At 48.8% G+C, this 17,034-nt stretch overlaps 1 protein-coding gene across 6 annotated transcripts in view; it reads right to left on the bottom strand.

Moving 5' to 3' along the window:
* Positions 1 to 789: 789 nt before the first annotated feature.
* The window catches only part of LOC107376203 (thyroid hormone receptor alpha), a 49,937-nt gene continuing 33,692 nt past the window's right edge, over positions 790 to 17,034 (bottom strand). For 3 of the 6 annotated variants that reach the window (XM_054750865.2, XM_015945183.3, XM_015945187.3), the window contains 7 exons: positions 16,094 to 16,155; positions 12,597 to 12,718; positions 6,599 to 6,746; positions 5,478 to 5,674; positions 4,355 to 4,501; positions 4,003 to 4,261; positions 790 to 1,263 (listed from right to left, as the gene is read on the bottom strand). In XM_054750865.2, coding sequence (XP_054606840.1) covers positions 1,013 to 1,263; positions 4,003 to 4,261; positions 4,355 to 4,501; positions 5,478 to 5,674; positions 6,599 to 6,746; positions 12,597 to 12,718; positions 16,094 to 16,155 — 1,186 coding nt within the window. In that variant the 3' untranslated portion in view covers positions 790 to 1,012. The remainder of the gene's footprint in view (positions 1,264 to 4,002; positions 4,262 to 4,354; positions 4,502 to 5,477; positions 5,675 to 6,598; positions 6,747 to 12,596; positions 12,719 to 16,093; positions 16,156 to 17,034) is intronic. The other 3 variants (XM_054750866.2, XM_054750864.2, XM_015945188.3) reach the window with 1 other exon arrangement.

Here is a 17,034-nt window from a genome sequence, read left to right as displayed (position 1 = left end):
TTGCCTAGGAGATACGTCATCGGGAGCCACCAAGACGTGTTCCAGTGTTCATGTTCTACCGAGGCGTGAGTTCTCCGTTTGTTAGCCGTTTAGCTAGCTGAGCGAGGATACACGGGAGGTGTCTTGTAGCCTAGCCTTGGTGAAAAATTACCCACAATACACCGCTTTGTTTTCAAAAGGACGGCGGATCAGAAGCCGGCAGCTACTTGGGGGACAATTTTCAAGTTTAAGTCAGCTAATTTAAAATGTTTTTTAGATCCAAAGAAGTTATCTATGGTTGGTTAGTTGCTTAGTAGCTGCAGCTTCGGTGGCTAGCGGGTAGTAACTCACTTATATATTTAATTTAATAAGCATATACACCATTTAAAAAGTAAAAGGCTCGTTATATATTTATGTTGAAACTAATACTTATAAAAATAACGTTATCTCCCGTGTCACGTGACGTCACGTGACCGCCGTGGAAGCCGCGGTCACGTGACGCAAGTCTGTTCCATTTAACCGTTTTCTTTGAAGAAGAAAGAAGAAAATATCATTTCTATAGCGCCTCTCAAGATAAAAATCACGAGGCGCTTCACAAAAACAAAAATAAAATGTTGACCAAGTAAGGACCGTGTCCTCGTAAGCAAGGCGCCTGGCCTCGCAAGACATCGCCCCGCAAAGCCAGGCGCCTTGACATTGAGAAACTCCCAAAGAGACGCCATTTTGAGGTCACAGGTGGTTGAGCAGCTAGAAGAGACGAGACCAAGCCCCTCAGGTTTAGACGCAGGACCAGCACAGCAGACCCGCCCAGACGCAACATGTTTGCATATAGATCTCCTGAACCGTTATGGCAGTGAGTTTGAGACTCTGTGTGTGTGTGTGTGTGTGGGTGTGTGTGTGCGCATTGGCTGGTGGCAGACGACGAGTACCGTGTTTGACGGCACAAAGGGCACACAGAAGAGTCACAGACAAAAACAGAGTCGAATTTAGCTTCGACGCTCGTCCTTCAACTCCAACCAAAATCGTCCCAAAGTCACACTTCCTGGTCCTCAAAGACCTCCAGGAAAAGTGGCGGAAAGAGTTCGTTGGGACACTCCACCTTCATGTGGAGGAAGCGGCTGGCGTGGCACGCTCCGATCATGCGCAGGTCGGTCACCTTCATCAGGAGCTTGGGCCAGAAGTGGGGAATGTTGTGCTTACGGTAGTTGATGTAGTGCTCGAACGCCAGCAGGTAGGCCTCCTGCCACTGCTCAATCTTCTCCACACTCGTCAGCCCAGAGCGGTCTGAAACCACAGAGCAAACTAAAGTTGGTCTGAGTGCTGTCTATGACTCGGTAACCCCTCCTCTTATTTCACTCGTACTAAAAACGGTCTGAAAAGGGGTTTAAAATGCAGACGGCATCGTTTTTAAAACTGTATTTTAAAAGATTCTATGATTATTTATTAGGGGATTGTAAACACTTCGTTTAGATTCAGGAAAGAGTCAGGTTTATAAAAGTAAGAATTTATTTTACCAACAATTAAAACATGGCAGGTAACTAACATTTACTGTGACGGATGAACCTGTGTGTGAATGAGATGTTATCAGAACTTCCGTATCTAGGAGAGCCGAGTTCTGGATGTAAAAGAGTTTGGTTTGAGTTAAGCTATGAAGCTGATTCTTATCAAAAGCACATCAGACGCTATCTGTGTGTCTACTTCACCCGGTCTGGAGACCCTCTTGGTGTAGCCGAAGGTCAGAGAGGTCAGGTGACCTCTGGCACCGAAGGTCCAGTAGATTGACCACAGCACCGACTTCTCCAGTCCAGAGATGTCTCGGGTCACGACAGATGGATGGAACCGCGCGTCTGGGACTCTGAAGGAGTCTAAACAATACCAGATTGTTCTGCAGGAACCGTTTGCGGTGTCAGCTTCGCAGGAGCAGAACGGTTTTGACGACGTGTCAAAAGCTTTGATGTTAAAGAGGTTTTTGCTTCAGGTGGCCGGTCTGAAGCTTTCTCTAGAACTAAGGAAAATACAGTGGGAACACCACCTGCCGATGGGGGGGCTGATGGTGGCGCTGATACTCCGGCTGAAGCCCAGCACCTTGTGGTGGGGACCCCACCTGCCGAAGACTCACTTGGCTTTCTCGTTGGGCAGTGCTATCCCGTTAAGCGTCAGTCCAGATGCTAGAGAGCTAGCTTTCATCATCAACTTACCTGCTGTATCATCAGATGGCATCTATAGACTAAAGGATGTGGTAAATGTTGGTAACTGGGTTGACGACACTCACGTCACGTTACACACGCCTCCTGTCGTCGCGTTCCATGAGCACACGCCGCGCGTCCTGTTAGTCCCGGATCTGCGTGTGTTCGCTCACACGTGGCCTACACTTCTTGTGTCCAGGCACACCTTTTCTGCGTGGCGGTGCCACTGGTGTGTGTGGCATTGATGAGTTGTCGGGTGATTCTGAATGTCCTATGACCGACTCCACGTTCGCATGTCGTTCAAACTACAGCTGTTGTTGGTGAACGTTGGGTAGTTAATGCCCCCGTGCGTGAGGTGGATGTTTTCTACGAGCGCCAGGGCGTGTCCACACATGTTGTGCTTCCGCCTCAAACCCTGTGGGTGACAGTTCCACGTGGTGCTACGGTCCATGTAGGTGAGGTCTCTCTGTATGACCTGGATCCTGGTGAGCATAAGTCTGTTGTGGAGTTTTCTCCTTCTTATGAAAACATCTCCTTTGCTCTTTCTCCAGCTACGGTGGATCGTGTTACGTTCAGTGGTCCGACCATGGTCTGGGCTGGGGCGGTGAACAGGGTGCTGCGTGAGTTGTCGGCAGATCCTGGTCTCAGGTTTCAACCCGTGTCTTACTCCTGGTCCTCCGCTGATTCTGTCGTGTTATTCACTGCATGCCTAAACCTTTGTTTGTCTTTGGGGTTGTCGTTGCTCCTGTTTCATCACTTCTCCACACGCTTGACCTCTCTAGGAGACTCGGTCAGCAACGTCGGTGGCCGCCTATCTCTGAGCTCTCGTGCTGGTTGTTTGTGAAGCCCCGGCTGCCCAGGTGCCTCCGCCTGCACCTCCTGCGCCGTCGGTTAGGCCTTCAACTTCAAAAGGGGGGTGATCTCATTACTCCGGATTCGTCTGTCCCATAGTTCCCTGTTTCAGGTTACACAAGTTTGTGTGTGTGTGTGTGTGTGCGTGGTTGTATTTCCTGTCCATACATGACGTGCAGACTTGGGGTGACTTGAGATGGTCATGCTGTGGGTTCCTGGAGTCCTATGATGGTTAAGTCTCAACAGTTAAAGGGAGTATTCCACACACTGTTGTGTTTATCCAAATTCCATTTTTTTTATTTTTATCTACTAATCTCTAATTCCTTATGGGGTACATTCACGTATAGGTTTGATTACTAATTTCACTGATATACATTTTAGTGTTTCTTCTTTATATTACTAGTAATTATATTATTAATTATTTTAAAGATATTTTCCTGAAGCAAAAACCTCTTTAACATCAAAGCTTTTGACACGTCATCAAAACCGTTTTGCTCCTGCGAAGCTGACACCGCAAACAGTTCCTGCAGAACGAGCTGATCTTGTTCAGACTCCTTCAGAGTCCCAGACGCGCGGTTCCATCCGTCTGTCGTGACCCGAGACATCTCTGGACTGAAGAGTCGGTGCCACGGTATTCTACAGCCCCTCGGTGCCAGAGGTCATCCGACCTCTCTGACCTTCGGATCCACCAAGAGGGTCTCCAGAACGGGTGAAGTAGACACACAGATAGCATCTGATGTGCATGAACTTCTGCCAGCCACTCAGCTGGTAGGGTGTGTTGGGCTAGCGCTGCGAGTCCAGAACAAGTGAGGACGGAAAACGCACCAATTACCCAGAAACGTGTCTTTTGAGACCAGAGCTGGTTAAGGAAAACAGAAGTCATCTGGAACCGATCCCACCGACAGAACAAACACGTGTTCCTGTTTCCTCATCTGGTTTCGCCGACAGGACCTAAAATCTGAAGCGAGTCCCGGTCCCTCCTCACCTGAGCTCATGAGCAGCACGGCCTGCATTAGCGCCACCTCGGTGTCGTCCAAGTTAAACTGCGCCAGGCTCTTTCCCAGATCAAAGATGGCGTCCGACACGACTCCCAGCCCGCCGTTTTTCAAGTGCTCGCGCTTCACCGCCATCTCTCCACTCAGCGTCAGCGTGTCGCTTTCGGGGTCGTAACGTACGGCGGCGCGCAGCGACATGATCTCCATGCAGCAGCCCTTCAGCAGAATGATCTGGTCTTCACAAGGCAGCTGGCAAACAAACAAGCGTTACGCGTTGCTATGACAACAGAGGAGTCAGATAACGGGATGGTGTACGGCGGGACATTAGGACGGACCACCTACCTCTGAGAACATGGGCAGTTTCTTGGCGAAGTCGACAACCCGTGTAATGGCGGGGGTCATGATCTTGGTGAACTCGCTGAAGACCTCCAGATCGACTCGGTCTCCACCTGAGCTGGGCACCATTTGACCATGGCCGATGTCATCTGGCTACAAACACACAGCACACACACGGACAGGTGAGAAGTGGGTCTTCACCTCTGCTGGCCGGGTCTACAGCACCAACCTCTACACCACACACACAGGAGGGAGGGCGATAATTCATCGTTTAGTTATCACTTTCCCCGAACAAAGCAGCAGGCGGTTTGCAGCTCTGAGACATCCACTCATCGCAGCGGTCTGCCGTTACCCGCCGCCGCCGCCGCGCTCGGCTCAGCGCCGCTCGCTGCCGCGGCGACAGCCAGCGAGCTAGAAGTTCTTAGCCTGTGTAATATCCATCCTTAGAAGATAACAGGCTGCATCTTAAACACTTGTGCTTAGTTTTAAACAAAGCAGTACTTTTAAAATGACTGAAGGGGAATAAAGCTGGCTGTGGAGCAGTTTTGCTGCCACAGCGCCATCTAGTGGCCAACCTCTGCAGGTCATTGTCGTCCCTCCACCGTCATCGAGCTGAACCCCTCAACACGCCGTGGTGATGACCTGAGGCCACGTCGCCCAGCCCGAGGGTAAATGACAGCAAGTGAACCTTCGTGTCCAGAAACTTTCCCGAGTCGGTTAGAAGACGACGAATAAACGAGTGAATCTGTGGATGTTTGTGCTCCATCTCTCGTCTCCAAGCACACGGTGTGCTCATTTGTCCTTTTCATCTCTGCGAACCTTCAAAAATATGCATTCAGCTTCAAAGGTGCCTTTGCCACCGGGTTGCCTAGCAACTGTCATGCGACCTTTCCCTCAAGGTATTTATTAGTTAGAGAGTTGTGTAACCAGCCTTGCACACGTTCAGCTCAATGAGGATGGAGGAGAAACCTCCCAAGCCCTCAAGGTTAGGACAAAGAAAGACCGGACAAACTTTTCAAGCCAAGGGTCAAAAAGGTCGTTCTAACAGTCGTCACAAGTAAACTAAAAAGCATGCAGCTCGTTTAATATTTAGCATGGTGGGCGGGGAAAGGTGACAGTAAAGGTTTACCAGGAACTTGCGTTTCTGCTTCCAGCTGGCGTTGGTGTTCTGGTGGGCCTCGGTCACCATCCTGATCAGCTCCCACTCAGCGCTGTCCGGCTGCGGTCTGGTCTGCATCGTTCGCACCATCTCCTCTCTTTTCCGTCGCTCCCGGTTCTCCTCGATGAGGCGCCGCTTGGCCACACGCTTGTTGTCGTCCAGCACCACTGGTGGGAGGAGTAACAAACCTGAGTGCGTTTAGCTAACAGGATCGTTTGTTCTGCCCAGTTAGCATCCCCACCACAGGGCGTGGGCTGAGAGACGACCGCGTTCACCATCTTTGTTCACAGTTGTGCTCAAACGTTCACAGTGACACAAATATTAATCCCCACAAAGATTGCTGCCTCGGTTTTAGGATGAGGTCGCATAAAAACTAGAACCTCGTGAACATTGATTAAATATTCAGGAAAGTTCTGCAGGACCAGGACCATCTCCTTAAGTGTGGGACGGCTGTGGGACGGGTTCTGACAGAGCAGAATGACATCAGCAAGTGTGTGTGCATCAACGGCACCATTGGACTTCTGCAGGAAGTTCTAGTGTCAACAAGAGCAGAACCAAAGCCCTTCCCTCCAACAAAACCTTCATCAACACACGTCCAAGGATGGGACTTGTACTTGGTTCGTGTCCTGCGTATCTCTGCGTCGCTCATGACTCGTAACCTGTCCGGGTGGACCCCGCCTGTTGTCCCAGTGACTGCTGGAGGAAGGTGCTGCGACCACGCGAGGATCGGCTGGTATCGATAAAGGATGCTCTGTCTTCTCAAACCTCAAGTGAGTCGTGACAGATGGCTGCTCAGGTTCTGCTGGACGTTTCTTCCTGTTAAAGGGAGTTTTCCTGTCCACTGTCGCCACATGCTTGCTTAGTATGAGGACTGCTGTGGAGTCAACATGCTGGGTTTCCTTACATCGGAACGTTTTCCCTAACTGGACTCGGTCCACTGTTAACTGGGGCGCCTGCTCCGTGAATCGCTTTGAGGTTGATGTTGGGAGTTGCCGCTCCATGAATAACCCGAATGCAGGAATCTTTGTGAAAACCAACATTCTGACCATTAAACCACGAGTAAAAGCAGAAACAAGCCCAAGATGACTCACAATCTATGGCCATGCCAACAGAGATGCACTTCTTAAATCGACACAGTTGGCACTGGTTGCGGGTGATCTTATCGATGAAGCAGCAGCCGTCGTATTTACAGCTGTAGGAGGGATGGAGGTTCTTCTGGATCGTTCTGCGGAAGAAACCCTGAAGGGAGAGAGGAACGGTGGAGGATGAACGTGTGAAAGAGGACACACCCCTTCAGTTAATTAGAATCAATCAAAAATAATCAAGAGCCTCACTGAGGCCTAAGAACGGAGCTGCATATACAGACACAGTGCTGTGCAAAAGTTTTGGGCCGATGTGAAAAGATGCCATCAGCAAAGAACGATTTCAGAAATATCATTTTATTTTTATCAACTGATTAAATGTAAAGTGAGCCCAAACATCTGGCCAACATCAGTAAAGCTATCTTCATTGTGAATAAGACCCAGAAGTCCTGGAAGTGGTGGTGTGGCCCCCACAGAGCCCAGATCCCCATCATGAGGTGTGTTTCCATTACTGGAACGTGACGACATGCGCGTGCCTCCGCTGGAGCGGGCCGGTCGAGCGAGCGGCCATTTTAAAAAACCTTCTGAGCACCTGATCAGGGGTAGGTGCTCGAAACGGCCCGGTGGAGCAGAACTTATGGTTAACCCTTGCTGGTTGTAACTCAGTAGGAAATGGCATCAGCAGACAGCGTGTTTGCTACACATGATGCATTCGGTCAATCAAACAGAAGCATGATGTTTTTTCGTCGTCATCGTCTTCCTCCGCTTATCCGGGTCGCGGGGGCAGCATCCCAACTAGGGAGCTCCAGATCGTCCTTGCCCCAGCCACCTCCACCAGTACCTCTGGCAGGACCTCAAGGCGTTCCCGGACCAGATTGGAGATGTAACCTCTCCAATGGGCAGCCCCGGCAGAGTCCAACCCTCACCGGGAACAGGTCCGACTTACTACCGGCTATGCGGACCAAACTCACGCTCCTCTGGTAAAGGGACTGAATGGCCCTTAACAGAAAGCCACCCACCCCATACTCCTGGAGCGTCCCCCACAGGGTGCCCCTGGGGACACGGTCATAAGCCTTCTCCAAATCCACAAAACACATGTGGATTGGTTGGGCAAACTCCCATGCCCCCTCCATCACCCTTGCAAGGGTACAGAGCTGGTCCACAGTTCCACGGCCAGGACGAAAACCACATTGCTCCTCCTCAATCTGAGATTCAACTATCGATCGGACCCTCCTCTCCAGTACCTTGGAGTAGACCTTTCCAGGGAGGCTGAGGAGTGTGATCCCCCTATAGTTGGAACACACCCTCAGGTCACCCTTCTTAAATATGGGGACCACCACCCTGGTCTGCCACTCCACAGGAACTGCCCCTGATGACCACGCAATGTTGCAGACACGTGTCAACCATGACAGCCCTACAACATCCATAGCCTTGAGATACCCAGGATGAATCTCATCCTCCCCCGGGGCTCTGCCGCTGTGTAGTTGTTTGACTACCTCAGCAACTTCTGCCCCCGAGATTGGCCAGTCCATCCCCAGGTCTCCCGGCTCTGGTTCCTCCTCGGAATGCGCGTAGGTGGGATTGAGGAGCTCCTCAAAGTATTCCTTCCACCGTCCGACTATAGCCTCAGTTGACGTCAGCAGCTCCCCATCCCCACTGTAAACAGTGTGAGCGAGTTGCTGCCTTCCTCTCCTGAGACGCCGGACAGTTTGCCAGAACCTCTTTGGAGCCGATCGATAGTCTTTCTCCATGGCCTCACCAAACTCCTCCCACGCCCAAGATTTTGCCTCGGCAACTGCCACTGCTGCACCCCGCTTGGCTATCCGGTACCTGTCTGCTTCCTCTGGAGACCCACAGACCAGCCACGCCCTGTAGGCCTCCTTCTTCAGCCTGACGGCTCCCCGAACCTCTGGTGTCCACCAGCGGGTACGGGGGTTGCCACCACGACTGGCACCGGCCACCTTGCGGCCACAGCTAGCAACAGCTGCCTCAACCAGAGTGGAACAAGGCCCACTCGGAGTCGATGTCCCCCACTGCTCCCGGGACGCGGTCAAAGCTATGCCGGAGGCGGGAGTTGAAGACCATCTTGACAGGTTCTTCTACCAGGCGTTCCCAGCAGACCCTCACGATGCGTTTGGGTCTGCCAGGTCTACGCGGCATCTTTCCTTGCCATCTGATCCAACTCACCACCAGGTGGTGATCGCTCCTCTCTTCACTCGGGTGTCCAACACATACGGCCGCTAGGCTGCGACCTAGGCTGCCCTGGTACCAAGTGTACCGATGGGCATCCTTATGTTCGAACATGGTGCTCGTTATGGCCAAACTGCGGCTTGCACAGAAGTCCAATAACGAAACACCACTCGAGTTCAGATCAGGTGGGCCGTTCCTCCCAATCACACACCTCCAGGTCATGCTGTCATTGCCCACGTGAGCATTGAAGTCCCCCAGCAGGACAATGGAGTCCCCTGGTGGAGCACTATCTAGCACTCGTCCCAGGGACTCCAAAAAGGGTGGGTACTCTGAACTGATATTTGGCCCATAAGCACAAACAACAGTCAGGACCCGTTCCCCGACCCGAAGACGCAGGGAAGCTACCCTCTCGTCCCCCGGGATAAACCCCAACACACAGGCAGAGAGTCTTGGGGGTATCAAAAAGCCAACCCCAGCCCTCCGCCTCTCATCCGGAGCAACTCCAGCAAAGGAGAGTGTCCAACCCCTCTCAAGAACTTGGGTTCCAGAGCCAATAGGTTAGAGTCCCGCCCCCGAGGCGGACGGCACATCATTTAGATGGTTAGCAAACACCTGAGTCAGCTTCGTTAGCTCTTTCTGCTGATTCTGCTTTTCCCGGGATCCACTGATCGCCTTTTCTTGTTCATTTTCTTTTTCTCTTTCCTCACATCTTTTGCTTTTCTCATTTTTATGATATATATTTTTTGTCATTTTTTTATTTCCTTGTTTTTGATTATTTTTGTTTCCGAGTTAAGTTTTTATTTATCGCAAGTAAAATCGTCGTTGCAGTATATTAATCACTGTTATCGCAGGTTTTCCAAATCGAGCGGCCCTAAAGAGTAGCACGTGAATACATTTTATTTATTTAACCTTTATTTATCCAGACGAGTGGATGGAGAACTTGTTCTCATTCACAACGAGGATCTGGCCGAGGCAGCTGCTACAGACACACAGTTAGCGTCACGCCACAGAACAACAGGTAAGAAGAAATCAGATAAACAGTCAGACATGAAGACAAACGGCTGTTCTCATATACAGGATAATAAGGACGGTCAACCAGAACAGACTACAACTGCCTTTAATACTCAGAAGCACGTTGATCAGAAACTATCGATCACCATGAGTTATTGAAGGTAGATTACAGAATGTAGGTCGTGAGCTTCAGTGGTTTCGTTGGAAGCAGCAAACCGGAATGAGGAGCGGCCAAAGGAGGTGCGAGCTTTGGGAATAACCAGAGATGAAGTTTCGGGAAGGAGGAGCGGCCAGCAGAATAAACAATCTTGCTGCTTTAACGTGGTCGTTACTAAACTCCCGACACCAGAAAACACGGGGAAACTCCCCCACCACTTAATGGTGCTTTGTTGTCTCAAAGAGCGCTGTAAACAACGGAGCCTCTTCTGGTCACTGAACGCCACATCTTCCATCACGCAGCTGCTCTCCTGTGAATGGATGAAGCGTTCGTATACTTTGACAGGATAAAACTTTCACTGTTACTGTAGATGCTTGTTTGGCCCGGATCAGTGACATCACTGACTACCAAAGCAGCTGCGGACGCTTGTGCAAAGTCCTGAAAGGGCTGAATTTGAATGGAGACACAGCTGAGAGGACCGAGACATCACCTCTCCCAGGAAGGTCCCCATCCCAGAATTTACCCCGACGTTCCGGCAATGGAAACACGGCTACGGAGTGTCTGGGATCACACGAAGAGACAGAAGGATGTGAGGAAGCCTGCATCGTCACAAGACCTGTGGTTACTTCTCCAACGTTTACATTCCTCTTGTGTTCATTCTCAGCTTAACGAATATTTAACTCTTCCATTTTTAAAGCCGTCTGTGTGAGTTTTTAAAACAACGCCAAGCCAAGATGCAAATGAAAAACGTAAGGTCCAGCCAATAACCGAGACCTCTGATGGATCCGACGAGTCAAAACGATTCTTTACTGTTAAAACAAAACGCACCTGTTTAATCCTGGCTGTAACCGAAGGAAGAATTCAAACATTATTAAGCCTTAAATTCAACCGATCCCTTAAAGGTTCTTGTGTTCGGTTTGAATTTGTCGAGAAGGAGCAGGACCCTAGTGACCCTAAATGACCTCAGGAGGAGTGGCTATTGCAGCATGCTGCAGAAGCTATCAAAACAAATAAACACATAGAAAACTAAGTCATTCATGAAACATCCCATATCTAACATTTCAGCCAAATGCAAGTTTAAAAACACGCCAGAATGCAACACACGGTAACCCCCTCGTTGTTGGTCAAGCCGTCAGACACGATGAGTTAGAAAAACAACAACAGGGCAGAAAAAAACTGCAACAACTTTTAAAATACAGCCTAAAAATGAGAAAAACAAAACTACGTACAACTTAGACCCGGCTTTCGCAGAAAGACTATTGTGCCCATTTTTTGACCCGATTCTCCCCTTCTGACCAAATTAAAGAGACAACGTGTAGTTTTTTACCATTCATCTCTGGAAACATCCACCAGAATGTCACTGAAAAGGAATGAGATGGCCCGCAGTTGTTTAAAATATTGGTGGCTTCTAAGGATGTGTATTGGTAAAACTCTGGTGATACGATACGTATCACGATATGGGGAGACGATGCGATAAATCACGATATATTGCGATACATTAAGCCAGACGATATTAGTAAATATTTTAGGCTGAAATTATTGTTGGAAAATTCAATAAACAGTCCAGACTGATACTAACATGAGGTGTCTGAACCATAATAGAGGGGTTTACATTTCAGGGGTGGAAACAAAACACACAGCTGCTAGCTAGCCGTCGGCGTTTGAACTGCACCAAAAGAAAAAAAATACGTAAACGTTTGCATGTAAATTCTTCTCAAAATTTGATACACGGCTTCTGAATATTGATGTAATATCGCAGGAAAATATATCGCCACGTCGATATTTTCTTACATCCCTAGTGGCTTCCTAACATATAACCATGAAAATTGGTATGAAACACATGGGAGTGGGTCTAAGTCTCTAGTGATGTCATTTTAGACGCCTTTTGTCACGAGGGGCTAAATATGATTAAATTATGATTGCAGTTAAATGCTAATTAGCATAAGTGCAAATGTTTGTCCCCTACGTCACATTTTAAAGCGTTTATAACACATCTACAGAACAAACATGGTAACAGCAGACTCACCCCTGGACCCGTGTCCACCAGAACCAGAAACCCAGACTGTCGGAGGAAACGAGAGCGCTAAACACCAGTCTCTATTTTCTAGGTCCAAACATCTTTTGCTGTCCGTGACTTCAGACGGCGTTTTACTTTTTGGGACTCGGGTAGTTTGTGCTAAAGCTGAAGCGGTAGCAGCCGGCTGTTTCTCCTTCTCTGATGTTACCGAGCGGAGAACCTCTCACACCAGCGGTGTTCTGGTGCTGAACACGTGAGTGTGCGATGCGTGGAGGACCCAGGGAAGTGCGGCGGTTCGGTGAGACCGACAACCGGATGGTCCGATGGTTGGTTTGGGTCTGGAACGTGTTGTTGGTGGAGGTTTATGGACAAATACAGAAAACCACTTTATTATCTTTTTATCTCCACCACATTTTTATATGTTTACTATGTTAGAACGTTGCTTAGAGGCCTTTGTTTTCCAGATTTTCTAGATTAGCGATAAAGACCCAAGTTAGTTCATGTCTGGACCGATTATGATTTCCTTTGCTTTCAGCCACATTTTTCACATCTCGTCTTGTTTTTACTCCAGTTCAGAAAGACAACCATGTTCATGCTCCTCTCTTTTGTTTCTCAGAGATGTTTGCTGGTACCTTGCAGCCCTCACAGGTGATGCAGCGGTAGTGGTACCCGGTGGCCTTGTCTCCACACACCACACACGGCTCGTCCTTCTCCAGGTAGCTGGGAATGTACCCTGGAACAGAGATGCTAAGAGCTATAGGAGAGGAGGAAGAGGAGGAAGGGATGGGGTGAACAGGGTGGTGGTGATGTTTGGAGGAGAGAATGAGAGAGTGATGAGGAGTGGAGGGGAAAGGGCGGGGGGCTGCGTGTTATCACAGGGGCCTCCAGTGAAGCACCTGCAGACAGGGCCCCACAGACGGTGATCCAAGATGGAGCAAACACGGAACTGACTCTGAAGTCACGTCATGCGAGACCCCCAAGACTCACAAAATAATCCAAACCTTTAATTAAATGTAATCTTCCATGAATTATCTCCAAACGAGCTAATCCAAGAACATTTGTAAATCATCTCTGCAGGTCTCTGCTCCTCACACAGGAGTCAAGGCTGATATTCAGCCCAAAGCTCGAGCTTAGCATTAAAAAAGTCCTGTAAGTGATCCTCTCAGTCACTGAAATATTCATCTGGTTCTTCCTGGTTTTAAATCAGGGAAACACCACCTCAGGCCAACAGCTACACGTAGATATTAATAAATGCAGACAGAAATCTTACGATCGATAGAAAGCAGCAATGATTCGTGTAAAACCAGGGTGTCTGCAGGTGTAAGGGAGCCACATTTAAGACTTTTTAAGACCTTTTTTAAGGCCACTTTGACCACATTTAAGCAATTTTTTAAATTAAATCTAAACTATAATTTCCAGCTACGTGGGAACGTGGGATTAGCCATCCTGTTGCCATTAAACTTGCACTTCCCCATGGCGCAAGCTCCCGCTAGCTTAACCAGCTAATGTGCTCATCTAAAAATAGCCCCCTTCACAACCAACTGAATGTGTACGGTTCCAGAATCTTGTTCATCGGGTCTTTGGTCATTTGAGACCTTTGGAGACTGTATTTAAGGGTTATTTGTTATTTTTAAGGATTTTTAAGGCCTTAAATTTGGAAAAGCAAATTTAAGACATTTTAAGGACCCGTGGATACCCTGATAACTAAAGGAAGCATATTTAAGCTGATCATAGCAGTAGTGTGCTGTTAATCTGAACAGGATTATGTGGACTTTATTCCAGGGGGAATGTTCATGAATGAAATATGTCAGACATCCATCTTTGGGACGTCCAGGTAGCTTCAGTCTGAGGTCAGATGCTCTCAGAAATGACAAAGACCCATCTCAGCTAGCGTGCGGAGGTTAAAGTTCATGACAGGAGAGTGACATGCTAGGTCACGGGTCTAGTCAGTCTACTAGTGAGCAGAGACGGGTGCTTCTACAGGTCTCCGTGGTAAAGGTCAGAACCAGATGTGTATGTCGTAGAGATGCTTATCCACAGAGCAGAGCACCGTGCTGGCCTCAGCACAGGAGTGGAGGACTGAAGGTCCATCATGAACTCCTCTGGAGACCAAAGTATTCAAGAGTCTGACGGAAGAACATCTGACAGCTCAGGTTTGGACCAAACTGGGTCATAAAACAGAACCATGATCCAAACGCAGCAGCAGATCGGCTGAAAAGGAAAGAGCCAATCCAGCAGCAGGACAGCTTGGGCCGCAGCGCCATCGATTATGATCTCATCTCATCTGATCAGCGGCCATGTTTGTGGACGCTCGGGTGGCGAGAGGTGTAGGGCTGTGTAACGACCGCTACCTGTTGACTTATTGTTGGAAGTAAGTCAGCCTCAGTTCTGGTTAGCTGGACTTGCCCAAGGCTGCCCTTTGTCACAGATTCTGTTGGTAACGTTCAGACGGAGGTGACACGCGCTGCTTGTAGTGGCTGCAGGAACTGAAGAGTGGAGAGTCCCAAACCCACCACCCCACCTAGTGGACACTTATGTTGTGTGTAATGTCTGAAGTCTGTTGCATTTCTGTCTGAGGTGTTTTTTTGCAGAGCAAAGCTGCCCTCCTGGGGGAGGGTAACTCTGAAGTGCCTTTTTTCCCTCCACCTGAACCAATCCTCATGTAACCCTCTGATCTCTATTAAGGTAGTGCGACTCAGGTTTGCAAATGACCACAGTCACCAATTCTTGTCATGTGTCTTGCCCATGTATGTCTGATCTCTGAACTGTGTGTGCTGAAACTCTAATCTCCCTCTGGGATTAATAAAGTTTCTTTGAATTGAATTGAATGAGGAGGACTTCTGGGCACGGCCAGGGCAGGGAAGGGGTCCAAGGAGCGGGTCTCCGCTTCATGCAGGTTAGGTGGTTCTGCTGACTTCATCAAAACAGGATCTCCAAATGTTGCCAGCTTGGGGTGACAGTGCCCGCCCTGTAACGGGAGGGTTGCAGGTTCAAGCTCCGCTCAGTCTGTCACCGCTGTTGTGGCCTTGGGCAAGACCCTAACTCGCCTTGCCTGCTGGTGGCGGTCGGAGCGGCGGCGCCTGTGCGCCCCAGGCAGCTGTGGGTACACTAGAGCGCAGCACCACCAGCATAAGGAGGTGTGTGTGGATGGGTGAACTGACGTGATGTAAAGTGCCTTGGGGGGTTGCAGAACCCTAAATGATTCTGTATGAATACAGGCGGCCATTTAGCCGGCTTATTTATGACCGATTCCCTACGCTGGAGCAGTTTACAGCCTAGTGTGAAGCAGCCGGGACGAGGCCATGACCTTCAGTCCTAAAAGACTAGAAAGCCCTCTCCCGGGCAGAGGTCCTGACCCAAGTGGAGGAGCTAAGGCATCTGGTCAGGACGCCTCCCTGGTGAGGTTTTCCGGGCACGTCCAACAGGGAGGAGGCCTAAAGGAAGACCCGGGACACGCTGGAGGGACTATGTCTCTTGGTAGGCCGGGGAACGTCTTGGGCTTCCTCCGGAGGAGCTGGTCCAAGCGTCTGGATAGAGGGACGTCTGGACCTCTCTGTCCTGGCTGCTGCCCCGTGACCCGACCCCGGATCAGCGGATGGAAATGCAATTTTAGAATGAATTACATTTCAAAGAGTGTTTCATGTTTCTGGGGCCTTACTGACCTCAAACAGCTACAGGTGAAACGAAACAGACACGATAACTAAACGCTCAGGTGTAAGTTAACAGAAAACAGCAGAAATTATAATAAAAAAAGACTTTAACGCTTCAACATCCACACCAGGATGAAACCAGAACTAAATAACAACCTTTTCCATACTTTTTATTTATCTGGAGCCCTATGGGTTAACATTTATTGTAGGGTCATAATGCAAACATCAAATATGAATAAAATATTATGATATCTTTACTTTTACTTAAACATCAGTATGCATTTGTTTAAAACGTGCTCCTCTAAAGGGTTAAAAGGAAAAGTCCCGAACTGCCACGACCTTAATCTGTGTGTCACTGTTGTTGTTGTTGTTGTTGTTGTTGTTGATGCTAAACCAGGAAGCCCAGGATGTGGAACCCGTTTCGAAGCTTTCTTGTTTGAGGGGGACAAAATGAGCAACACGAGGTGATGAACCCTTACCAGACACGCTCTTTACTGAACACTGACTGTTCCTCCTCTTCCTCTTTGGCACATCTGGCCACCTGGGAGCAGAGAAGAAGAGACGAAGCCGGTAAACATTTTTAAAATGTGGAAGGAGACAGCTGTCTGGAAAACAGACCCCACTTTTGTTGTTCTAGCTCTAAAAATATCTCACTCAGATGTTCCGACGTCATGCGACAGAACCAGTGAAAGCATGAAGCCTTCTCTTATTACCTCCACTTCATTCCTAGCAGAACGTGGGGATTCCTGGGTTTTGGGCTAAATCCCGTTTTTAGTGAAGGTCATGCTTGCTTTAACACCTGACACCTGCCAGTTGCCAATAGTACTTAAATCCACAAATACACACTGCTGCTTCTTAAAGGGATCCAATCCAATCCAATTGTATTTATATGGCGCATTTAAAAACAGCATGTCAGCTGACCAAAGCTCTGCACAGAGTTGAACCTAAAAAGCCGTTCAGATTCACATACGTACACATTAAACACAGGTCATTAAATAGAAACACCTAAACTCAATACAAAAGTTTTAAACAGCCAATAAAAAGAGAAGTCAGTAAATACAGAAGAGAGTCGCAGCATAAAAGACCAATCATCGACCAAAAGCTAAATGAAAGAAATGTGTCTTCAGGCTGGATTTAAACTGGGCCAGTGAAGAGGCCTGGCGGACCACCAGAGGGAGTGCGCTCCCGAGTCTGGGAGCAGCAAAGGCGAGCGCACGCTCCCCACGAGCTTTATACTTCACTGTGGGGACTCTGAGCGGTAGATGGTATTCTACCCCTAAGATAATCTGTTGCCAAGTTCCTCGGCTAGATAAGTGGGAAAAAGCTTTTTGTAATCGGCCCAGTCATTCCATCTGCTTTAGCTTAGCATAACCTATACAAGTGAATGGTAACCGCTAGCATTTAGTGTGAAAAAGTCACG

This window comes from Nothobranchius furzeri, chromosome 12 (genome assembly GCF_043380555.1).
Source record: "Nothobranchius furzeri strain GRZ-AD chromosome 12, NfurGRZ-RIMD1, whole genome shotgun sequence".
Taxonomy (NCBI): Eukaryota; Metazoa; Chordata; class Actinopteri; order Cyprinodontiformes; family Nothobranchiidae; genus Nothobranchius; species Nothobranchius furzeri.
This window is presented reverse-complemented; position numbering and strand designations above follow the sequence as displayed.